The sequence below is a fragment of the Heterostelium album genome (genome assembly GCF_000004825.1).
Source record: "Heterostelium album PN500 unplaced genomic scaffold PPL_scaffold13, whole genome shotgun sequence".
NCBI lineage: Eukaryota > Evosea > Eumycetozoa > Acytosteliales > Acytosteliaceae > Heterostelium > Heterostelium album.
In genome coordinates this window covers 441,970-467,453 of record NW_008805075.1, presented here as the reverse complement: position 1 = coordinate 467,453, position 25,484 = coordinate 441,970, and the positions used below count along the sequence as shown (strand labels likewise).

At 31.1% G+C, this 25,484-nt stretch overlaps 9 protein-coding genes across 9 annotated transcripts; 3 read left to right on the top strand and 6 right to left on the bottom strand.

Annotated features, from left to right (window-relative positions):
• Window positions 1-247: 247 nt before the first annotated feature.
• On the top strand, window positions 248-1,774 carry trmt5 (tRNA guanine-N1--methyltransferase; the record flags this gene model as incomplete). Its single annotated transcript, XM_020582079.1, has 3 exons — window positions 248-473; window positions 616-965; window positions 1,070-1,774. 3 exons carry the CDS (start codon window positions 248-250, stop codon window positions 1,772-1,774), a joined length of 1,281 nt encoding a protein of 426 aa, XP_020427382.1.
• Window positions 1,775-2,042: 268 nt separating this feature from the next.
• Window positions 2,043-4,453, top strand: PPL_11322 (putative protein serine/threonine kinase; the record flags this gene model as incomplete). Its single annotated transcript, XM_020582078.1, has 7 exons — window positions 2,043-2,046; window positions 2,367-3,362; window positions 3,429-3,561; window positions 3,632-3,782; window positions 3,840-4,214; window positions 4,286-4,343; window positions 4,434-4,453. 7 exons carry the CDS (start codon window positions 2,043-2,045, stop codon window positions 4,451-4,453), a joined length of 1,737 nt encoding a protein of 578 aa, XP_020427381.1.
• Window positions 4,454-4,858: 405 nt separating this feature from the next.
• On the bottom strand, window positions 4,859-6,509 carry mtyrS (tyrosine--tRNA ligase; the record flags this gene model as incomplete). Its single annotated transcript, XM_020582077.1, has 3 exons — window positions 4,859-5,405; window positions 5,490-5,951; window positions 6,076-6,509. 3 exons carry the CDS (start codon window positions 6,507-6,509, stop codon window positions 4,859-4,861), a joined length of 1,443 nt encoding a protein of 480 aa, XP_020427380.1.
• Window positions 6,510-6,797: 288 nt separating this feature from the next.
• PPL_11320 (glycerol kinase) lies at window positions 6,798-8,531 on the top strand (the record flags this gene model as incomplete). Its single annotated transcript, XM_020582076.1, has 3 exons — window positions 6,798-6,949; window positions 7,023-8,030; window positions 8,132-8,531. The coding sequence occupies 3 exons, from the start codon at window positions 6,798-6,800 to the stop codon at window positions 8,529-8,531; spliced, it is 1,560 nt and encodes a 519-aa protein (XP_020427379.1).
• A 253-nt stretch (window positions 8,532-8,784) lies between these two features.
• On the bottom strand, window positions 8,785-10,355 carry PPL_11319 (uncharacterized protein; the record flags this gene model as incomplete). The annotated part of the gene is made up of 4 exons (XM_020582075.1): window positions 8,785-8,930; window positions 9,038-9,373; window positions 9,476-9,559; window positions 10,004-10,355. The coding sequence occupies 4 exons, from the start codon at window positions 10,353-10,355 to the stop codon at window positions 8,785-8,787; spliced, it is 918 nt and encodes a 305-aa protein (XP_020427378.1).
• A 772-nt stretch (window positions 10,356-11,127) lies between these two features.
• mybN (SANT/Myb-like DNA-binding domain-containing protein) lies at window positions 11,128-12,589 on the bottom strand (the record flags this gene model as incomplete). Its single annotated transcript, XM_020582074.1, has 2 exons — window positions 11,128-11,715; window positions 11,777-12,589. 2 exons carry the CDS (start codon window positions 12,587-12,589, stop codon window positions 11,128-11,130), a joined length of 1,401 nt encoding a protein of 466 aa, XP_020427377.1.
• A 2,633-nt stretch (window positions 12,590-15,222) lies between these two features.
• On the bottom strand, window positions 15,223-18,476 carry ctnnbl1 (beta-catenin-like protein 1; the record flags this gene model as incomplete). Its single annotated transcript, XM_020582073.1, has 12 exons — window positions 15,223-15,324; window positions 16,071-16,126; window positions 16,220-16,276; window positions 16,458-16,685; window positions 16,807-16,985; window positions 17,060-17,211; window positions 17,296-17,398; window positions 17,485-17,708; window positions 17,780-18,062; window positions 18,100-18,206; window positions 18,293-18,367; window positions 18,468-18,476. The coding sequence occupies 12 exons, from the start codon at window positions 18,474-18,476 to the stop codon at window positions 15,223-15,225; spliced, it is 1,575 nt and encodes a 524-aa protein (XP_020427376.1).
• A 290-nt stretch (window positions 18,477-18,766) lies between these two features.
• On the bottom strand, window positions 18,767-19,231 carry PPL_11316 (uncharacterized protein; the record flags this gene model as incomplete). Its single annotated transcript, XM_020582072.1, has 1 exon — window positions 18,767-19,231. The coding sequence occupies one exon, from the start codon at window positions 19,229-19,231 to the stop codon at window positions 18,767-18,769; it is 465 nt and encodes a 154-aa protein (XP_020427375.1).
• Window positions 19,232-19,891: 660 nt separating this feature from the next.
• On the bottom strand, window positions 19,892-24,217 carry PPL_11315 (uncharacterized protein; the record flags this gene model as incomplete). Its single annotated transcript, XM_020582071.1, has 6 exons — window positions 19,892-19,922; window positions 20,806-21,350; window positions 21,451-21,610; window positions 21,711-21,739; window positions 21,875-22,875; window positions 22,951-24,217. The coding sequence occupies 6 exons, from the start codon at window positions 24,215-24,217 to the stop codon at window positions 19,892-19,894; spliced, it is 3,033 nt and encodes a 1,010-aa protein (XP_020427374.1).
• Between the last annotated feature and the right edge of the window lie 1,267 nt (window positions 24,218-25,484).

The window sequence follows — 25,484 nt, the reverse complement described above, 5'->3', positions numbered from 1 at the left end:
TGTCGTTGTTAAAAATAGTAGTTATAACTAAAACATGGTTGGTTGGATGGATTGATAGATAGATCTATGATTATTTAAAAGATAGATAAAATCTTTTTAAGATAAAAATTTCAAAATTTTTATTTTAAATTTCTCGATTTTTTATAACAACATTTTTTTTTTTAGTTTAGTAACTGTTCAAAAGTTAAATTGTTTTTTGTTGTTTCTGTTTGTTGTTTGTCGTCGTTGATTATTACACCAAAAAAGAATGAGTTCATTGTTGTTGAACAAAGAAATATTTTCAAAATCAATAAGTATCGTTGGTTTGAAAGTTAATAAAACACTACTAAAGACATTGGCACAGGAGTTCAAAGGTTATTTATTGATTCGAGATAGAGTTAAGCATATAGTAGATGATTCCGATTCAAAAGATAAGAAATTAGTACTCTTATCTGAATCTATTGAAAATGGTAATGTAGGAGCATATGGAGTTAGTTACTACTATAAATAAAATACAAAAACAAAACAATCTAATCTAATATCTATCTTTTAAACTATTATTATATTATTGATCGAAATTTAATCATAATAATAATAATAATAATAATGATAATGATAATAATAATAATAATATAGATAAACAATTACCAGATAATTTACAATCATTCTTGAAAACTCATAGTATAGAGGTTGTTAAACATCAAGTGCAATTGAATTACAATAACTTTAGCTATGAGGAGGTAATGAAAGAGTTGATACCAACTGGACTACCAATACCACATGCATTCGAAAAGATCGGTCACATTGCACATCTCAATCTGAAGGAAGAGCTATTGCCATACAAGAACATGATTGGTCAAGTCATTCTCGATAAGAAAGGTCCTCAAATCAGAACGGTTCTAAACAAAGTTGGCAAGATAGATACTGTATTCAGAACATTTAATTTCGAATTATTGGCTGGTGATAATGATTTATTAGCACAAGTAGTATGTATATAATATATATAATGTTATAATTGTATTATTAACACTTTTTAAAACAAAACACGTAGAAAGAAAATGAATGTATATTTAAATTTAATTTTGCAGAGGTTTATTGGAATAGTAGATTACAATTTGAACATTCGAATCTTATCCAAACATTTAAGAGTCATGATATAGTGGTCGATATGTTTGCAGGTGTCGGACCTTTTGCAGTTCCCGCTTCGAAGCTGGTGAAATGCAAGGTCTATGCCAATGACTTGAATCCAAACTCTGTCAAGTACATGCGAGAGAATGCAACGAGAAACAAAGCATCGACAATCGAAATCAGTAATTTGGACGCAAGAGATTTCGTTCGCGAATTGGTCAGTAGAGATCCACCCGTTGCATTCACACAGGCCATCATGAATCTGCCGTCGACATCGATCGAGTTCTTGGATGTCTTTAGAGAGATATTCTTGAATCCAGAGAAAGCACCACCCATTCCAGCGCCAACCATACATTGCTATACTTTTACACCGGTGTCAGAGACAGCTGGTGGCGACCTCAAAGAGTTGACCATTAAAAATGTTGAAGCTATCATCAAACATCCATTGCCTGCAGATACCACTGTGTATGAAGTTCGAGACGTATCACCAAATAAAAGAATGATGAGAATTTCATTTAAAATGCCAACTCTAAAAAAACGAAAAGACACCGAGAATAATGATGATCAAGAAAATAACAATAATAGCAGCAATAACAATAACAATAACAAAATAGATTACAATGAAGCGGTGTCAAGTGGTGGTGAAGGAAAGAAAATTAAACACTAAATAATAAAATGGCAAGAAAAAAAAATAAGAAATTTAATCTGATTTTATAAATTTGTTTGATTTTTGCTTCTGATTGGTCAATGTGTTTTTATAGGTTGTTTTATATGGAGTTGATGAAATAGAGAGTGTGTCTTTGCTGTGTTAATTTTGTGTGTGATCGATCAAACATGTTTATAAAGTGGTTGTGGTTTATCTTTTTTTCAAAGTATAAAATAAACAACATCACACCTGATCATATTAATTTTTTTTTTAATTAATTTGCACATCTATGTGTTATTAATTATTATTTTTTTCTTTTGGGTATCACATAAAAGAAATTAAACAAAATTAGAAAAGAAATCATATATTATATGTTTTTTTTTAATTAATATCATCATCATTTAATCAATCATTTAATTACAAAGAATATATATATAGATAGTCATAAATTCAGAAAAAAATAATTAATATTACCACCTCCTCAAATTATTATTATAAAATATTAAAGAGTAAGATGTCCACATAGACTACATGTTTATTAATAATATGATTTTTATTTGATTTATGTTTTTGAATGGATGATATTAATATCATTTGTTTTTATTTGATGTAGTGAATATCACCAAATCTGAATTAACTGATCTCAGTTTAGATAATCAACAACCGTCAATAACAACAAAAATATCAACAATAAACAACATTTATGATTCAATAGTTTTAGAAATTTTGAAAATGAATAAATATTCTGTAATCAAAGTAATTGGTGTGGGTTCTTCAGAAGGCAAAGCTATACTTGTCAGAAAAATAGAGAACGAACAAATGTTTGTTATCAAACAGAGGAATTTCACTGACATTGAAGAGGCCAACGACGGATTAAATGAAGCAATGCTATTGGCGAAACTCCAAAATTCAAACATTGTAAAATTCGAAGAAGTGTTCATCGTCAACAATGGAAATAATGGATTCAGTCTATGTATAGTTATGGAGTACTGTGATGGTGGCGATCTATTTGAATTTATGATCAATTTAATATTGGCTGGAGGTTCCGCTTCTCATGGCAACGAGATAGAAGATACCTTGGAGTTAGAAGAGATAGAGGAATCGGAGGAAGAGGAGTATACTATATCATCGACATCACCATCATCTAGCACCACCAGTAGTACTAGTAGCTGTACAACCACCAGCACCACCTCCAATATATCTAGTTACAGCTATTGTTCAACCCCAGAATCTTTTCCAACATCGTTCAAAGATATGCCAAAAATAAACTTGTCACCACAACAGAGTACATTAACACACTCTGGAATCTACGAACAACAAAAGGCATATCAACTACTTTTATATCAAGATAGAAAACTAGATGAAAAGACAGATACTCAGAAAAAGAAATCATCTAGCTGGTATAGAAGAAAATCTAAGGATCAAAAAGATTTTTCAATTTCCAATACAGAACAACCATTTCTACCACCTCTTAGTCCTACAATCAATTATGGTAACAAGAAAACTAGAATATTAATTCCTCCAAAAGTTTTATATAATTGGATTTATCAACTTTGTCTTGGAGTTCATCAAATTCATAATTCTCATTTCATACACAGAGATTTAAAATGTAATTATTTATTAAATTAATAATTTGTTTAAAAAAGAAACTAATATTTTTGCAATATATTTATAGCTGAAAATATATTCTTATCACAATGTCAAATTAAAATTGGTGATTTTGGTTTGGCTACTAAATTTGAATCTAGTGTAAAAGGTGTTGCCGGTACCTATTATTATTCCTCACCAGAAATATTAAATAATCAACCGTAAATATTGTTATTATTTTTTTCAAGTTTAAAAAAAGGATTAAAATTATTAATAAATTTTATTTCATAGATACTGTAGACCTGCAGATATCTTTTCTTTAGGATGTATCATTTATGAAATGACTACCTTACATTTGTTACCTCTAACTAAGAGATGTATTGCCGAGGAACTCATTTCAGGAACTTTTGATGCTGCAAGTTTCAAAAAGGAATTTCCTACTGTAAGTATTATATTGTTTTGTAAATAGAATCTTAAAAATTAATTATTTTAAAATTAGGATTATCACGATTTAGCAGATTTAGTTTTGAAAATGTTAGATGAAAATGCAGAATACAGACCTTCAATTGATTTAATTTTACAACATAAAATATTTGATGTTTTCAAGATTCCAAAGAGTTTTGAAAAAGTTGAAGTTTCTGCAACCAGCGTATCAAATGTATCAACTTTTTCAATTTCACCTCATGGTGGATTTAGAAAGCAATTGGAAAAAGCTGATTTAGTAGCATCGTCTGCTTTGTTGGCTGAAGCCTATGATAACGACCCAAGATTCTCTTGGATTGGAAAAAAAGATAAACCCAAATCCCACAGTTTAAGAAAGATGTTCTTTTACAATGGTCTTAAGATTATGTTTGAAGAAAGATTTTTACTATGGGTAAGTTGTTTTCGTATATATTTAATTATTAAATTGATAAATAATTTTATTAATATTTAAAACAAAAATAGGGATATCATAATTCAGATAATGTATTAAATGGTGTTGCATGTTGGATGACTCCAGATTGTAGAAAACGAGTACCTTTTACAAGTGTAATATTTATTTTATTTTAAAAATAGAGAAATTTATTTAACAATTTTTTTATTTGTTTTTTAGATAATAATGAAGATGATTAAGTTGTTGCCAAAACTGGGTTTAGTAAATTCAAAGAGAATCAAGGATTTAATGGCCAAGATCGATAAGATAATGGAAAAGACAAACAATAATTCCAATGACAACTACTATCATTTAGCCTATTGTGCAGTATCAAAAGAATCAAGATCAAAGGGCATTGGCCAATATTTATTAGCTCCAGTTTTAGAATGGTGTGATTTCTCCAGTCGTATTTGTAAGGCACTGATCTTTAAACAGAGATCGATTCCATTTTTCCAAAAACTTGGCTTTGAAGTTTCAGTGGAGATCAACGGTGAAGAATTGCCTAAAGGAATCAATTCTGTTTGGGTGCTCGAGAGAAAACCGAAATTAAAAAACTTTTAATAAACAATGAAACGGAACTACTACTCTATTTATTTTTAAAAATGTTAATCGAATTTGATCAAATGGAATGCCTTTTTACCAGATCTTAGAATGACAAAGCTATTGTCAATCAAACATTCGGGCTCCAGCAGTTGTGCTGGCGATTTAACTTGTTCACCATTGAGGTAGAGTGATTGGTTGTTGATTAGCAATTTCGATTGGTTCTTTGACAAACCGGAAACCTTGGAAAAGATGCTGCTGATTGGAGTCGACAGATACTCTGACTTGGACAAACTAGTTGAAATATTGACACCAGAGAGCAATCTACCGATCTCCTTTGATTCGGAATGATCTTGTAAATTCAATTTGTTATCGCCAAACAATAAATTTGTAGTTTTAATCGCATCCTCCAAACCTCTATCTCCGTGTACCAGTTGAGTGACACACTCTGCTATTTTCTTTTGTCCCAATCGTAGATGTGGTTCTTTGTTGTGAGCATCAACGATACTCTGAATTTCCTCGAGTGGCAACAAAGTAAATAGTTTCAAAAGTTTCTCTACATCTTGATCGGAAACTTGAATCCAATATTGATAGAAATTGTATGCGCTTGTTCTGTTGAAAATCAAATATTAATATTAATTAGTATTTTGAGTAATCAATTCAATTGATTTGTTTAGATAGATAGATAACAATTACTTTTTTGATGATAACCATATGGAATTTCCTTCACTTTTACCAAGTTTTTTACCTTGTGAATTGGTTAATAGTGGAATGGTAATACCGTATGCAGGTTTACTCAGTTTCTTTTTGATTAGTTCGCAACCATCAGTGATATTTCCCCATTGATCTGAACCTCCAACTTGTATTACACATTGGTGTGTCTGATTGAGATGTACAAAGTCATTGGCCTGGAACAATGAATAACAAAACTCTGGCAAACTGATACCCGATGCAGAGTCGTCGTCGTTCAACGACAATTGTTTACCATTCTCTGAGAGTGTTCCAAGTCTATTATGTACGAAATCCTTTCTTAGCATATTTCCAACTCTAAAATATCTTCCTACATCTCTAAAGAAATCGATAATAGAGATACTCTTATTCCAATCGATATTATTAACGATAGTTGTATCCTTACCAAGAATATCAACAATGTTTTCACTGCAATGCAATTATAATTGCACAGTTAATTAATTAGCAAGCAGTTGTTAGTATATATCATCAGACTAGTCTACACTTTTTGTTTTTCAATCGAAATGCCACTAGTGCAATTACAATTACTTACTTGATATATGATGAATTGTTTTCAACATAGGATCTATCTAATTGTGGTCTATCAGTTGATTTACCACTTGGATCACCGATGAGTGCAGTGGCACCACCAAGCAATGCAACTGGTTTGTGTCCGTGACGCTTAAAGTGTAGCAGTACCATCAGAGTTAATAGATTACCAATATGAAGACTATCTGCAGTGGGATCGAATCCAGCATACAACGATATTGATGTGTTTGTAATCTTCACCATCTCCTCATCGTTATTTGTCATCTGATAGATGAATCCTCTTGATCTTAATGTTTTAATTACATTATCACCAGTAGCAGCTGCAGCAACAACATATGAAGAATAGAATCTACTATTATTATTATTATTAAATAATAATCTATTTGTATTTAAAATAGTAGTTCTATGTTGTTGATGATTAAATAATAATCTAAACATTTTTCGTCTGAAAAGAAAGATCTATGAAAAATAAAAAGTTTGTCGACTGATTTCTTTTCACCTTTCAAAAGCACCACTTTTCTTACAAAGATAAACCTACCCAATACTTTTTTTACACAAATTGCGCTATTTTTGTTCAAAAAAAATAAAAATCAAAAAACAAAATTAAACTCTTCTTGTTAAACAACAAGTTCATTCATTATAATGCTCTCTTTATTTAATAAAACAACAAACAAGATAAATATAATAAATATAAATAGAGTTAAATTTTACTTTTATAGAAACTATATGTCTGGACAACAACAAATCAATTTTGAAAAGCCTTTCATTGGCTCTATTGATCAAGGAACATCCTCAACAAGATTTATATTATTTGATTCCAAAGGTGATACTGTTCTATCTCATCAGATTCCACTAAAACAATATCATCCTAATCCAGGGTAAATCATTCTATTCAAAACAAAAAAAAAGTTATTTTTACAACTAATTTTAAAATAAAATCTATGATCATAGATGGGTTGAACATGATGGTCTGGAAATCATAAATTCAGTGAATGAGTGTATCTCACAGGTGTTGAACAAATACAAAGAAACAAACATCGGTGAAATAAGTGATATCAAAGCAATAGGAATCACCAATCAGAGAGAAACCACTATTGTTTGGGATAAAAACACTGGAAAACCATATCACAATGCAATCGTTTGGAGTGATACTAGAACTTCTTCCATTGTAAACAGATTCAACACAAAAGCAGAGTCTCTATTGAAAAAAGAACAACAATCACAATCACAACAACAAATAGTTCCAAAAGATTATCTTAGAGATATATGTGGATTACCAATTGCCAACTATTTCTCTGCTGTAAAACTAAGATGGCTCATTGAAAACGTGCCAGAGATCGACCAGAGCAATGCACTCGCTGGAACCATTGACAGTTGGTTAGTTTGGAATTTGACAAACAAAAAGACACACATTACAGATGTTACCAACGCTTCGCGTACCATGCTAATGAATCTCGCCACGCTCGAATGGGATTCAAAGCTGTGCGATTTCTTTGACGTTCCAAACAGCCTGCTACCAAAGATATGCAGCTCCGCAGAGATCTACGGTCACGTAGAGAGTGGTCCACTCGCTGGTGTACCCATTGCAAGTGTGTTGGGTGATCAACAGTCTGCGATGGTCGGTCAGATGTGCTTTGACAAAGGACAAGCGAAAAACACTTATGGTACCGGTTGTTTCTTGCTCTACAACACGGGTGACGATATTGTCCACTCGAAACATGGACTTTTGACAACCGTTTGCTACAAACTTGGTAAAGATTCACCTGTACACTATGCACTGGAAGGTTCGATCGCCGTGGCAGGCGCAGGAGTAAAATGGCTAATTGAAAATCTAGGATTTGCCAACAACTCAAAGGAAATCGAAGCATTGGCCAACTCTGTACAGGACACTGGAGGAATGTATATTGTTCCAGCTTTTTCAGGCTTATTCGCTCCTCATTGGAGAGATGATGCAAGAGGGTATGAGTTTTATTTTACTTTACTGAATCAAGTCAAATCGTATACATATACAACAAACGTCATATTAACTTTTTTTTTTATTTATTACTATACTACTTTAGTGTAATGGTAGGATTAACACATCATACAAATAAAGCTCATATTGCAAGAGCTATGTTAGAGTCAACGTGTTTTCAAACGTATGAAGTTCTGAAATCTATGGAAAAGGATTCAAATGATAAACTTGTAGAGCTGAGAGTCGATGGTGGAATGACTATGAATGATCTTCTATTGCAAATACAAGCAGATATTCTTGGATTACCTGTTGTTCGTCCACACAATTTAGAGACAACATGTTTTGGTGCTGCATATGCTGCCGGACTTACAGTTGGTGTTTGGTCATCGGCTATGCAATTCCACATTGGAAAGAGATTCACACCTAATCCAAACATCGATCACATGAAGAGAATAAACGATTGGCACAAAGCTGTTTCAAAATCAGTAGATTGGGTTGATAAATAAATAAATCAAGTCAACCTTTAATTTAAAACAAACAGGATATTTAGTAAAACTAACTAATTATAATAAATAAAGAAATCATTTAGTTTTAATGTATTTGCTAAACAATCATAATAATTAAACTCTATAACACTATCTATCTAATAATCTATTTTAAATATACATTGATATTGTTTTTTAAACATTTAGTTTAAACTATACATTAAAAAGTACAATATTGTTTATTTTTGTTTATATAAATTGAATGTACCTTGCTTTAGTTTTCATCGTGCTCTATAAATTCATTTAGATTCATAAATATGGCTGAGGGTGCAGCATTATGTACAACAACTTCGTTAATGACAACCTTTACCTGTTTAACTATCTTTTCTAGTACTGGTGTTGATGGTTTATTACAATAAACTAAAAAAAAAAAAAAGGTGATTAAATAGTAGTAGATTATTTTAAATGTTAGTTATTTAATAATCAATGTTAAAATACTGTTCATTAATGAATGAATGATTATTTACCTAATAAAGCACGATTTAAATCACTAACAATTGGATCTCTCCTACTTGGTTGCATGAGGTAGGAGACAGGACTTGAGTATGGATCCTGATAGGCAATCAAAGAGAATACTTCATTTAGACTTGCTTCATTCTCGGGTGACTCTTGTATGAATTTATATAGATCCTTGCCAAATGCCAATGTATCTTCCAACGGTGCAACCTTTATCATCTCTATAAACTTTTGACAATACAACTTAAATAAAATGTCTCTTCTCTTTAAAAGGAATTCTGGATATAATCTATTCAACTCTGCTATCACCTTTTCGACATCACCATTTAATAATAAATCTGAAATCTCTGTAATTATTATCAAAGCAAACAAACAAACAAACAAACAAATGATTGTTAATAAACTGTTTATAAACAAACTATTGACTATGTAATTGCATTTCTACTTACTCTGTCTATTCTTTATATCATCTAATTGTGACTCTAAACTACTATCATTGATTCCTGTTGCATTTGCAAATAGTTTAACGGTCTCTGGGTATCCATGGTGCATGAGATATCCGAGAACGAGCTGTGTTGAGGTCATCTCTTCGTGATTGGTCGGTGTGACCTGCAGACTTTTATAGATCTTCAATCTCTCCTCCTTAAAGAGTTGTGCAATTTCAAAAACAAATGATTTCTGTCCAAAGTTGGCCTCTACCGACTCGCCAAGTGTGCGCAGTCCAACGCAAGGATAGAGTGTCAGTCCTTTGATGTCGTTGGCCGCCTCACCAAGAGGAACTCCATTCTTTGTGAAAAACAGTGTATTATGTACAAAATTGATGCAGCATCCGATGACGTCGTTCGTTGTGTAGGTCGGGCCGTAAGACTTGCCCGAGCCGGCACCCTTGAAAAAGTGACCGTCGTCACCGTGATAACCGTAGGAATTCTTCTCCCAGCCAGGCAGTCGCGACAGCAGCATCTGCTGTGTGCACACACCGACGCCTATATAGCCATCTTTGCCTTTGCTAATGACTTTCACCTCGAAATAGTAGATTCCGCATGCCGGTGGAATCGGGTGGTTGGCACGCACCAATCCGGCATCGCCATTCTCCTTTGGCGACTTGTATGTAACACGCATATTACTCGAGTTCAAATCGAGATTACCGGATTTCTCTTTCTCTTTGGAACTCCAATGTGTCGGTAACTCTAACAATCCACTGAACGGACCATAATAAGATGAACTAGTATTGTTTAACTCATCGGATACCAAGCAGTCAACCATTGTTACATCTTTCATTGATGATGATGACTGTTGACTCGACGACGACGATGATGATGATGTCAACATATTGATTAAACTTGAAACTAGATGAAAAGTGATAATGCAAACTATAAAAACAACAACAACAAAATCACTAACAAAATACTCTATTATATTATTATTATTATATTCCAATTTTTATTATATTTACTATATCCTAATTTATATTTTGTTGATAACTGTATTATACTAATTTTAAAAAATATTTACAAAAAAAAAAAAAAAAAATTATATTAATTGAAAAAATAAAAATGATAATATTAATGAAAAAAATAATAATGAAGTTCTGTTTAAAAAATAGTAAGATTTTTGGTATTGTTTTGTTTTTTTGTAGGTCGGCTGACTCCGCAGCTAGAAAAACCTTTCAAAAGTTTGATCAATTTTTAACTGTCTAAGCAACAAGAAGTATGTATAAATAAATAAAATAAAATATATTTATAATATATTATTATTATTATCTGATGAAAATTGAAAGATTTAGTGTGACAACTATGACCCTTAACTTATACAACCTGATTTATATAATATCAAAACTCTTTATTATTAAATTGTTATTATTATTTTATTATCAAGTTATAACTAACTAAAACTTATTCTTTTTTTTTTAATTAAAGTAGGGATAACATTATAAATTAAAATTATAATAATAAAAATGATAAATTTAATTTTTTTATATACAAATATTAATATCTGAATATTTATTTATTAGATTGTTTTTTTTGTTTTTTTTTTAATTATTATTATTTTTTATCCTTTCTTTCAAACAATGTTTTGAAAGTAAAGTTTGTTTTTCTTTTGATTAAAAGTTTGAAGATAAATCTAAACCATCAACGATTGAACCAATGGAGATTGCTTCCCATCTTGATTTACATTCAAGGGCAGTTCTTGGAATCTTTGTTTGTCTTGCGCGTGCCATTGCCTTTGATAGATCCATCCAACTGATGTCTCTTCCCTCTTGTTTGCATTCGATCACCTTTTTCTGTAGTAGTTCGTCTTCCTTTGGCGACCATGGTACTTCACGTGACATGCAACTCTTGAAGTACTGATAGCGACACTGAATGTCGGTTCTGGTTCTAATCTCGCTGGCGACGTTCTTCCAGCTCTGTCCGTGCTTGTCGACCAAAATGAAAAGTTTAGCTTCTTCCTCTTCGTCCCAGCTGCCTTTTCTGATGGCTGGACAGAGCACACGCTTCCAGTGTTGTGCACATTGTGCACCTGTTTTTCCACCGCCAATTTGGATGGCGATCTTCTTCCATTGTTTATCACCACTCTCGTGAACCAACTGAATCAATCTCTGTGATTCTTCTTTGGTCCATTTGTTTGGTGGATTTCTCAGTCCTCTACTCACACTTTTTCTTGAGCGTTCTCTTTGTAAGTCTAGGTTAAACTATTATAATTAAAAATTAGTAACCATTATTAATAAAAGAAAAGATTGATTAATAGTTTACCTTTTTGAAACCATTTTCGGTATCAAATAACATTGCAAAATTCTTTGTATCTATATTTAGTTCATGTTCTTCAACTCCATTCTCAAGGAGGAAGCTGTACATTTTGTTGGTGGTGTCCATAACGATAAATATCTCGATGAGATAGTGAAGCAAAGATCTGTCGTCCATTACCATCATTCTTAGTTCATTGATGATAGATCTGAGCGGAAGTTCATCATTTAAAAAGTCGGCGATCAGAGTTGATAGATGCTCTTTGGTGGTTTGGTCAAAGAACTTGGAGAACATTGGTGAGAGATAGTCACGAAGTTGCTCTTCGATATCTTCATCAATATCTGTTGTTGGTGGTGTAGTCGGTTGTGAAATTGGAACGAAATTGTAGGCACTGCTGCTTGGTGAAGATTGAATATGTTGAAGTTGTTGTTGCTGTTGTTGTTGAAGTTGTTGTTGCTGTAGTTGTTGGTGCTGCAACTGCTGTTGATGAATTTGATATGTATTTGGTGAATAGAGTTGTTGTATGGAGTAGTTGGGTGGCGAAGAAAGAATATCATATGGTCGCTTTCTACTGTTGGGACTAGTAGTTGGACTGGTTGTTGTGAATTGTTGGGGATGTTGTTGATGGTGATGATGTGTGTTTGATTGGAGTGGTTGTGCAGGAATTTGTTGCAAATGTTGTGGTTGCTGTTGTTGTTGTGGATATTGGAAAAACAGATTTTGCTCAATATATGAGGAATCGTATTCGTTTGTTGGAACCGTTTGGATTTGGTGAACATAATTGGGATTCTGATATGGATAAAGGCCAACTTGATATCCCATAGTATTTACCATTGCCATCATTGTTTATTGTAATTTAAAAAAGAAAAAAACTAATAATTTATAAATTATTAAAAGAGGAAATTGGAAAAAATTAATTTAAAATTAAATAAATAATATTCAGGAAAGAATTGGTGAATAAATAAATAAATAAAATATTATTATAAATAAATAAATAATATAATATAATTATTATAAAAAAAGAATGTGGAAAAATGGAAAATGGAAAATATTATTAATATTTAGGAAAAAAAAATAATATTATTAATATTTTTGCCAAAATGATGGATGTGAAATATCAAGAAATGGCAATTTAAAAAAGATAAATGTTTGTTGATGATGAAGATGTGATATTTAAACAAAATTTTGATTTATGTATTCCTATTTTACTTTTACCAACAAAATTGAAATAAAATACCCAAAAGCATATGTTATGTTTGATATTTTTAAAAATTAATATATATCTTTATAAATCCATATTTTATAAGGAAGAAGCATCGCATGGTGAGTGTGAATTGCTGAGTGGTTGATGATGGTGGTGGTGGTTGAGTTGGTGAGACATTTTATTTTTATGATATTATCAAAATCAGTAGTGGTTGATGTTGTTCAAAATGATGAGTTGGTTTTTAAAAATCAACCATTTTGGTCCAAACCAACAACAATAACAACAACAACAACAACAACAACAAATCCAATAGTAGTAGGAAGTAATCATGTTTGGTATTAGGTGTAAGAGAAGGAGTTGTTTGAAAAGAAAAACAAAAAAGATGGTTGGTTTCAACAATACCTAAAAGAAATCACCACACTGTTATATATATATATGTACTTAACCTCTGATCAGTGTGTGAGTGGTGGTGTTTAACAGATTGGTAGTGGGGGTTACCAACTTTAATAATCATAATAATATTAATAATATTAACAATATTATTAATATTAATAGTAATAAATTAATAATAATGTTTTTTTGGGGTGAATGAAAAGTGCAGGTGCGGTGTTATGTTATAATATTATTTCAATTCATTTAACTACCAAATTAATATATAGATGTATCGCTTATAAAAAAAATTCTCAGTTGATATCATTTTCATGTTTCAATTTTGGTAGTCGACTAACCCAAGAGAATGGTTTCAATTTTGAGTGACCGTGGTTGTTGCATAACTGTATGTGAATGTGTGATGCGCTAAGCAATTCAAGAGTATAAAAATTCAGTTGCGTGAATGTGTTGTTGTTTAGATCCAGAGCACTCAAAATTTATATATGCTTTCCTTGTTTTGTTTTTGATTCTTTGGTAGGTGGGTGATGCGTCTTGATTGATTGATGTATTTTGTTTTATATTTTTTAGAGCAGAGAGTAAAATATGTGGTGAGTGGGTCGTATTAAATTTCGAAACATGTGAATATCAACTACCACCACACTCTGAATGCTTCCCAAAATAATATCAAAAAAAAAAAAAAAAAAGTGATGGAACAGGACAACATAACATATCTTGTTGTTGGTATTGTTTTTTTCTGAAACCACTGGTGTCACACAACGACAAGTATTATTGTTGCATATATTTGTTGAATCTATTAAAACAAAACACTTCCTTCAAACAACAACAACAACCAACACTAAACAGAGTATTAAAATGATGGTACTACTTAATTAATTTATTAAATATGAATGAATTATGAATTGAAAAGAAAATGGTATTGTTGTTGTTGTTGTTGTTATATTTGTTATATTTGTTTTAGGAGGATGTGGTGATTGTGTGTTAGAAATAGTAGTAGTGGGTGTGGTTGTTTGATGATGGAAATCATATATTAATTGGAGGAAACACAAAATGATGCTGTAAAGAAAACAACAGATATTATATTCAGGAAATATATCTGTTACCAAGAACAATCTTCTTTTAGAAAAAACACATTGACAAGAGTTGGCATTACCATCTATTCTACTACCACCACACACAAACATCATGAGTGATTTGTTTTCTCATATTGATGTCAGCTCATCACTTGTGTAACCACCAGAGAGGATTCAATTGAAAAAAATCGTTAAAACAAAACACTAATGAGTAGCAACACACTCATCAGGAATGAATTCATTAATTATATGTGTGTGTGTTTGTGATTGTTGTTGTTGTTGCTGTTTGATGATAAATGATAATGATAATATCTAGTTGGTGGGGAACTGTTGATGTGGTATGATATGTGATATCAAAACTGAGATATAATTGATTTAAAATCATTATTAACAACATCATCATTATCATCATCATCATTAGTTACATCTTCATCCATTTTGTACTACTCCTATTTATATTATCATAGGTCTGTTCTATCATCTGATTAACTATAAAACACACTCCACTCATATATAAATGTACATATATATAAATGTGTGTGTGTTTTAGTTATTGAATATCATATATATATATACACACACAAAATCACCACCAAACGAACAAAGAAAGTGATCCAATCCAACCATTCTTTCCTTTAATAGTTGGACTTACTTGTGTGTAGTAAGATTTTATTTTGAGGAGCAGTAGGAATGCATTAAGATAATAGAATATATATGGTGTGAAGTCAACCTAGTATATTAATGTGAGAGAAAAGAATGTCTCTTATATGATTGGCGATTGTGATTTTTACTTATTTGGAAGTTATCGTCATATTGATATTTAATATAAAAGTATGCATATATATGTCAAGTTGGTTTGGTTTTTCTCTCTTCATTTGATTTGATACACGTATCTATATATTTCATAAACCAAAGGTTTTGAATGATAGTAGATTTACAAAAACAGCAAAAACAATCAACTATTGATGGATACGTCAATCGAAAGAAAGTCCACATAGATACATTATATTTACTTACTGTTTGTTGGTTGTAGCTACTGCCACTACTACTGTTGTTGTGAATGATTTCATTTATAAATGATTGGGTAGTAAGTTATTGAATATAGAGTTACTAAAACAAAAAGGTTAACCATCAACTTTCTGATTAGAATAAGCATAAGCATAAAATCTGTCAATACATCCAATCAATTTAACAAAAGGTATATCACTATCTATTGTTATTAAATCTCTTACCTTTACTTTAACATTAGTAAAAAAATTTGGGTTTTGAACAGTAGTGTAGTGAAAGTGAAAAAATTGATTAACATAATGATATAAACTTGTTTATTAATATAAATGTATTTATCTAACTCTCTATATCTAACTACATATATATCTATTTCATAGGATAGTAATTAAAATTACTGGACAGTTTAATTACTGAATTCAAAGAATATGATATCAAGATATTATTATTTACTGTTATCGATACGTTTTAACTTGAACTGTTATCGATATGAACATCCAATTATAATTTTATTTACTTTATGTTACTTGTTACACTGCACTGATTCATGAATAACTAACTGTAATTATCATTAATACTATTATTATTATTATTATTATTATTATTTTTCGAAACTTGTTATTACTGAACTAACATAGTCAATTTGTTTTCTCTTTTCTTCAGTTGTATCATCAAGTCCATCTCTATACTCTGTATATTATTATAATAATTATGAAAAAACAAACATATTGATTAGAATGAATTATTAATTGACCAAATTTGAACTCTAAAGTTACTACCTACCTATTAATACTTGTCTAATGTTATTCTTACTGATATTCTTTTGTTTCATTGAGGTATCTATTTTACTTTTCAACTGTTGAGCGCATGTTTTTGTTTTTGTTTTGTAAATGTTAATAACTTTAAAAGTTTGGTGTTCAATCGTTTTGAATAATGTTGCAAAGTGTGTGTGTACTTACATCGTTTTGCTCCGAATATAAAATGGCAATGATCAAATCCAATATTTGTAGCTTTAATAAACCTGCATCGATTCTCTTTAAAAACAATTCATCTTCATCGTATTCATCCTCTTCTTGTTTCAAATCGTTCTCAAGTGCAACCAATCTTTTCGTGTACTTGTCGATTAGCTCAAAGCATCTGTCGATCTTCTCAAACTGATTCTCTGTAAACTTTGAAACTACTCTGTTGTATCGCTCCGATCGTTTCTCAAGATTGAACAACAATGAGAATATCGTAGTAATTATATGCTCTATTATAATAATTTTATAATTTTGTAAAATAAAGATAATAAGTTAATTAGTGTTTAAACTTATTATGATCATTATATTATTTGTTGCAATAACATAGTAACAAAGCATAACATAACATACCTTCATCCTCTGATTCATTATAAACCTTTTTGTTATGCTTTGACTTTACTTTTTTCATTAGAGATGAAAACAAAGTCTTGAGACCGAGTTGATCTACGAATCTTTCACAACATACTCTGTCATCGGACAATGCATAGTTGAATACTTTGAGTGCAGAACTTCTGAGTGTTGTTTTATTCCTAAAAAGAAGAGGTTAAAGATTAGTTAATTATTATCCTCTGACTCTGAATGTCAATGAAAATAACAAACATACTTGATAAATAACAACATTAACTCAATACCCTCAGACTTTATAAATAACTCTTTGTTTTTACGATGATTAAATAAACAAGAACAGAGCGAACTAAATATATTCTCTACCATTTCACTCTCCTCCAATGATTCTGGTGATTTCTTTTTATATGCCTATTGGTTTTAATCTATTATTAGTATACTTATTATAAATTACAATGAATAGATAACGATATATATATATCAACGAATAGTTACAGATATAACAATTAATAATCTTTCGATTCCATCTTTTTTACCAAACTCTGTTCTACTTTCTTCGTACTCTTGTAATATAATTGATAAGATCTCACAACAATATCTATATATTTGTATAAATCAAACATTAATTAATATTAATTGTAATAACAGATCATCAGATTCGAGATAATAATGGTTATTACTTACAATCTAATTGGTAATGGTGTCGATTTATTTGAAATAGTGTCTAGAATATATTTGAATACATTTGATTTATCAACAAGTATTTTGGATGTTTCCAGTGGCTTTACCTCTAAAAGATTCTCAAATATATTAAGAATGTTGTGTACTGCTTGTTGTTCATCGGGATTACTACATTCTAATTTGTCAAATGTCTGTTGAACCAATACCTCTAATATACCATTTTCAAACTTAAGAATAGAATAGTTAGTTAGTTAGTTAGCTAGTTATGTGATTGACTAACAATACTCTAATAACATACAATACTGTTTGTTAAAGATAGAGATTCATCTTGTGTAGGTGATTCCTGTGCGGTCAACTCTTGAAACAGATCGATTGTATCAATAACGATATCGGTGTTGTCATGTAGTAAAAGTGATCCCAACGATGTAACCGACCCCAGTTTAATAAAGAGAGGATACAACTCTGGTGCTGTGGCGATGATCTGTAACTTTTTAATCTCTTCATATAACTCTATTTCACTGTCCATAAATCTAGTTTTTTTGTAATAATCAATTTTAAAGTTATTAATTGTTTTGCTAGATCTATATAACTAAGAACTAAGAGCAAACATTTACATACTTTTCAGGTTGTTTAGAATACTTTAAACGCATTTCTTGGTTATTATTATATTTCTTTTCAAATGATAACACGAGTTTCTTTAATGTATTTTGATTAAGTTCTTCAAACTTTTGTAAGGTTTAAACAAATTAAAGTAAAAGTTAGTAAATGATATCATCATCATTATTATTATTATTATTATAATATTACTTACAACTTCATCACTAACTTGATCAACTATCTTTGTATATTTAGATGATACATCATTATCATTTTCACCTTTTCTTTTCTAAAAATAAATAAACATATTACATATATATATAATTGATTTAGTTAGTTATGTTACTATATGTTATTATATAATGTTTAGAATATAATTAAATAGTTACATTTGACATGTTTTAAGTTTATTAAGTAAAAGCTTTAATCGTGGAACAACAGAGTCTCAGATTGAAGATCAAAAAATTAAAAAAGTTTTTTTTTTTTTTTAGGTAAATTATTAATACATTAAATTTATTTATTTAATTTAATTGGTTAAAGTTAGAATACAAATGTACATTATCGAGAGATAGTAAGGAAAAACAAAACATTGTGTTTTGTATTGTAAAGGTTGTTTGATTGATTGTTTGTTTGATTGATTGATTGTTGGATTTCAGATCTTTTCTATACATTATTATTATTTATTTATTTATTCTTGGAATAAAATCCTTGGAATTGCAGAACCTCTTCTTGATTTAACGACAGGTTTTTTCTTTGGTGCAGATGGACATTTTGGTACGTAGTTTTGTGGAGTTGGTGTGGAAGGTCTTGTCTGGCTGCTGCCCACTAGGCAGTGGCTGTGATTATGATCTTGGTCAAACTCTGGTAACAACATCGGTATACTCGATTGTGAAATAAATAAATCATTTTCAGAGTTATTCTCCGTTATAAATGAGGTATGATGATTATTAATGGAAAGATTTGAAAAACTGAAAAATGTTTTATCCATATTTATATTACTATTATTACAATTATTTATATTACTATTAATATTATTATTATCATTTAAAAGAGATGAAGAAGTTCTCTGTATAATAATATTATTATTAGGTGATGATAGAAAATTATTTAAATTTGAATTTCTAAAACAATAATTTAATGTTCTTGTTGACATTTTATGGATATTTATTTATTATTATTTATTTAGATAATGTTATTTATATGATATTTATATTTATATTTATATTTATTTGTTTATTTGTTTGAATGTGGATTGTTGTGAAAAAAAAAATGATTGAGTTAAATTTCAATCTAACCCAAATATATTGAAAAAATAATTTTTGTGTGTGGGCGATTTAATTTATAAATGAGTGAGAGTGAGAGTCGGATTTCACCACCACTGGTTTGTTGGGTGAACATTAACCAAACAGTTTCAACAACAGCCATAATAACTTTGCCTAATAAAGAAATTTGGGGGTAAGAGTGTTTTGCAATCACAGGAATTCAGGAACAGAAACACATCTTTTTTAGTTTACAAACATATAAAAATCACTTTTTTAATGAAAAATTCGAAAACTGTTTAGTTTTTTGTGGTGGTTCTGCTTGGCTGGTGATGGTGTGAATCAATCATCGATGTGAGGCAAAATTAAAAGCAATTTCTCAGTGCAGTGATTGGGTGTGATCATCGATGTGAGGCAAAAATATACTCAAACACCATCTTTTGTTTTTTTGGTTTTTTTTTAGGTTAGATTTTGGCGCCAAAATTTTGGTTCACTTTAAATTTAAAGACATTTTGTAACACAATGATATGCGAAGGCTCTTCTCTCTCGATTTTTTAGTGATCTAATTTAAACTCGACCAATGAGCTAGGTTTTAAATTTGCGATTTGATGAAATCTTTTGGTGTGATGTATGTGTGAGTATGTAAATTTAGTGTTTGCATATCGAATCAATCAAACATCAGAGAACCAAACGGTTGTTTCTTACTCTGAGAGAGAATGAAATATATCTCAAATTTTAGAGCGATAAATCTTAGAGAAACTCCTATTTTTAAGAATCACGATGTTAGGTTTTTGTATGTGTGTGTGATTTAATTTGATTTGATTAGATTTATTACCAGGTAGGTCGGTCATATTAGTCACGTGACTATGGATGGTGTGGTGGTATTTGATTTGGCCCTTAATTAATGGAGTGACACAAACTAAAAACAAACAATCCCACTCACTCTCTTACCTCAACTCACCTCGCCTCACTATTATAAGCACATATAAAGGATACCATATCAACAACAAACATCATCATAGATTTAGACTTTTTCACAATCCAATCAGACACCTATGTTAATATAATAATAGACTGCTGAACATACTAAATCGAAATCGAAATTGGGTTTCTTAGATGGTGATGTTTTTATTATTCTATACTGTTCTGTTCTAATTCTTGTGTGGAGGTACACAGAAATATGGTAGATTGGATGAATACATTCCATTTGACTTTTTTGCCAAAAATAACTTGGAAAAGATTATACAAGAATACACCAAAGTTCGAGGTGACCAAAGATATACCATAGAATATAACAAAAACACTGATCGTTACTGTAAATACAAATGACTATATGATATGATATTATAAAAAAGATCGTGATTAGTATATTATTTTTAGACTATTCAAGATAGATAGGTTTACCTTTGTCATCATGAAATTATAATATCCCAAGTGGAAGAAGAATATGGCGCAGAGCAAGATTAACATGAGGAATCCCCAGATCTGAATACCAAGACTCTCAACTATTCTATCGTAGTCTTTGTTACTCTTGATCTTGAAACCAAACATGAATCGCTTGTTGAACCATTTGCGTACAAAGAGAGCGGGTGGACATGGATTGGCAAACTTGATGAGGAATGCACCGAGCAAGAAGAAGTAGCCGAGCTTGTGGAAACCCATGATGAAACCAGAGAATACCGGTCTCGAGGGGGGATCGTATACACCCGGCACGTAGATGGCGACATCGCCAATCTGGAAGTTCATCTTCATCGACTTGTAGCAAGACAGCGCAATACTCGCCAGCAGCAGTACAACGAACGGCAGGAAGTGATCGGTGATACCACTAAAGAAATTCAAATCTCTCAGACTCATCATATAGATACTGTTTGCATTTGACTTTCTATTACTGAATCCCTGTGATAATCGATAGTTGTTGAGAATCGGTTGTACAGTATTGAATAGCTTATAATAAAACATATTACTAATACAATAGAATTGTGGAATTACAAATAATACAAGATAATATCGTTCCTATAATAATAATAATTGTTGTTTTTAAATTGGATTAGCTTTTGATTTTAATTAAACCATATATAAATTACTAATAATAGTAGTAGTAGTAGCAACTTACTTTATCATTTGAAATAAAGAATAATGCCATTGAAATCGGTAAGAAGATATCAGCTTGGAGATATCTTGGACAAAAGAATAATACTAATGCATGGAGACCTAGGAATAAATAGATACAGAATGCCAATTTGGGCATCATTACATGTGAACCTCTCCATGATCTATCATATATAAATATACCTAGTAGAATTAGGTAGTAGATTGCAAATTTTATATAGAACGGTAGCAGGAAACCTCGTGGTACCGGTGTGTTTGGTTTACGATGAACAAAATGTGTCATCAGCTTTCTTCTTTGTATATAGAATTCGAGTGTCAAAGCAAAAGCTGCCAACAAATAAGATCCTTTATATAAATACTGAGAGAGAGAGAGAAAGTTATATTAGATATTTGGATAATATAAACAACATTGTCATCATTTTACTTACAACTAAGAATAGATCTTCAAGTGGAACTGTTAATAAATATAAACTGACTGCCATAAAGAATAAAAAGAATGCATATTTAATTAACCATTGACCAGGTGTTTTATATTCATATGCAAGTTGTGAAGTTGATGATATTGATGGTGTTGCAATGTTGTTTAACTTTGTTGTTTGTTGTTGTTGTTGTTGTTGATTATTGTTATTTGGTGATGTTGGATTACTAATACTGTTGTTGCTGCTGTTATTGCTATATAGTGAAACAGAACAATCGTCAAACTCTGTATTTCCTAAACTTATATCATCATTGAAACTATTCATCTCTATTGAATCACCAGCTTCACTATCGAGCTTCTCATAGGCAACTTGAGAAAGTGAACCGCCTGACAGCGACCTGTAGGTTTTACTGACGGTTCTCTTGATGTTTTGTGTTGCGTTCGGTGCGTAGTACATGACGAGTGCCGACAGCAGCGATGCGACATATACGTGAATCGATTCGTTATCGTCATGCCAATACAACACCCAGAAACCAGAGAACAACGCAGTGATTCCAAAGATAACCAAGTAGGGAATCATCACCAGAGCAATGTTGTTTCGCATCTCTGAGAATAGATTCTTAACGCTGCCATACTGTTTTCTGATGAGCATTGCTATGAGCAACGCTATTGTTATCGGGAAGAAGACCACCTCGAATATAGGGAATCGCTTTAGATTCAAGAATGGCAACTTCAAACTGTTGATATATCGAGTGAATAGCTTGATTGCCTCTTCGTAATCCTGATCATTCTCTGTATTCTCACCGAGTTTTATCGCTCTAATGTAGTCTGCTTGATTCATTTTATATCTCCACTTCTTTCCCAGAACATTGAATTGATCGGCATTCAACTTTAACAACTGATACTTTTCCTTCAAGGAAATCGCTGTCGGCACCAACTTTCCAATGTTAACAGATGGAATTGAAACACCTGATCCAACAAAATGTTGAGAAATTGTACTACAAACATCGACTATAATAGAATAGATGATGATCGTTGATTAATAACAAACTTAACATCATCATATAGTTAATTGACATAACATACCTTGATCAATAAATTTATCTTGTTCATTGGGTGGAAGTGGTGTTATTCTCGGATTGTAAATGATCATGAATGCTTCGTTTCCACCGTTGTTCTTACCGTGTGCAGCAGTCTCTGAAGTGAGTTTACCACCGTGATCACTGAATATTACCAATAGATAATCGGGATTGTTATCGATCCATTGCTTGACGTATCCCATGTTTCCGATCCAGTCGTTGATGATTTCGATTGTGGTCGGATCGTACTTGTCGCCCGTCATGTGATTACGCTCATCGACTATATCGCCAGAGAAGAAGATACTCGTGCTCTGGCCAGCTGCCGTTTCGTTGAGATAGCGCTGCGAGCACAGCTGCTCATCGTTCAACTCGCAGTGAAACAGCGTTTGATAGAGCTTGGAGGTGGGCGTCGTCGACTCGATTTTGACGCCACCCTTGAAGTAGTTGCCCGATTTCAACACATCGTATGCCGGCATTCTCGTGCCGACAAACTTCATGGTTTGTCCAGAGTTTGCCAGCTGGTAGATCATGTTGTCCTCGACGATCGGCGTACCCATGAAGTTGGTGGGTGCGCCACCCGTCATGTACGAGGTGAACACAGCGTAACTCGCAGGAAATCCTTCGTTCTGAATCCTAAATACGTTGGCGTGCTCGGCGAATCCGCTCACCAACGGATCGGACAAATCTCGCGCCAAACCATCGTTATAGAAAAAGAGAACGCGCTTAAATGAATGGGTGGAGCCCACTGTGCAATCGGTGTTCTGGCCGGCGCCGGAACACTCGGAATTCGAAAACTCCTGCAGTGTCGACTTGTTGTCGAGCATCTGAAACTTTAGAACGGCTTTCGAGAGTAGATACGCCAGAAACACCACCTGCATCACCACAATCAGTTGTCTAATGACCTGTGATCGCCATAAATTAAAAACTCTATTGTACAACCTGTTTCCAGCAGCTATTCCAAACTTTGTCTTAAAAGACATAACTTTACCGCCTATTTTGCCGTTGGATTGAGTTGTCGTCGTCGAAAAACTTAGAAAACAATCTCTATCTTTATTTCCAACTTTATCGTATTTATTATCTCTATTACTATTTAATTTATTATAGTTATAACTATTATTACTATTATTTCCTATATTATTATTATTATTATTACTATTAACATTGATATTTAAATTATTATTATTGTCTATGGGAGAATTGTTTAAATTTATATTATTATTATTACCAATTGTATTGTGTGAATAAATATTATTATTATTAATATTATTATTCATTTTTGAAAATGTTTGATTGTTTTAGTATGGTGCTTTACCACATTAAATATGACTGTTTTTCGAGTTTGACTGGTGTGAAGTATGAAAATTATAGGTGTTATAAGGAAGGGGTGTTGGAGATGTTGTGTTAAAAACTGAAACAATATATTGTTGTTGTTGTCAGTGGTTTGCAGTGTCTGTCTTTTAAAAATAATAATTCTCTATCTCTCTCTTATTTACTAAGTTTTTTGGGAATATTTATTGCCTAAAGTGTGTTGGAAAAAATATCACAAATTTGTGATTCAATCTAATTAATATATTTGGACATCAACAATAACAATAGAATTCTTAATTAAATTATGATGATTAGGTACCTACCTATAAAATTAATTGTTTACTTTATATAAACAAACTCTCGACAAAGTAGTTTGATCTAACTAACTAATTTAATTCTTAAAAATGAAAAAATCTGAAAAATAAATAAATGTTAATTATTTGTTTGTATTAAAAAATTTCTATATTTTAAATATTTTAATTAATGCAATGCAATGTTATTATTAAATTATAATTGTTGTCCGCAACCGAGGTGGCTGCAAAGTTGCATTATTTTTTGTTTTGTTTGTCTAAAAAAATCCAATCAATTTCAAAACAACACCAAACTTATTTTTGCGCCAATGACACATTGTGGAACGGAAAAAACAACAAAACTATCTAACTATTTTTTTTTTGCATTAAAATAAACATTTATATTTACTTCTTTTTTTTTAAAAATCTGTAACCTTATAAGCGATGTGATGTGAAAATATGAAATTATATAAATAATTATAATTATTTTATCAATCCTATTTATTTATTTATTTATTTATTTATTTAATTAATCAATGAATCGAATAACACAACAGATACTTTTTTTTCAATTGATAACTGATTTAAAGATGATTATGTATGATCCACATAAGTTGTAAACAAACCAAATCTCTCGATTTCTTTTGTAAACAACAGCAACAACAACATTATTTATTTTATTTGATTTGTTTGTGATCACAATCATCTTTATTGAATATTACAATTGTGATCGTCATTGTTCGATGATTGCATTCACATCAAGCATGTAATGATTTGAAGACCCATTGAGACATGATGATGAAAAAATAAAATAAAAATCGTTCGTTGACGGTCAAAAACATGAAAAATGGTGTTTGTTTTTGAGAAATGAGTTTTTTTTTGGCAACATTAAACGACAAATGACAACATTTAAATGAATTCATTTCATTATCTTACAAAATAC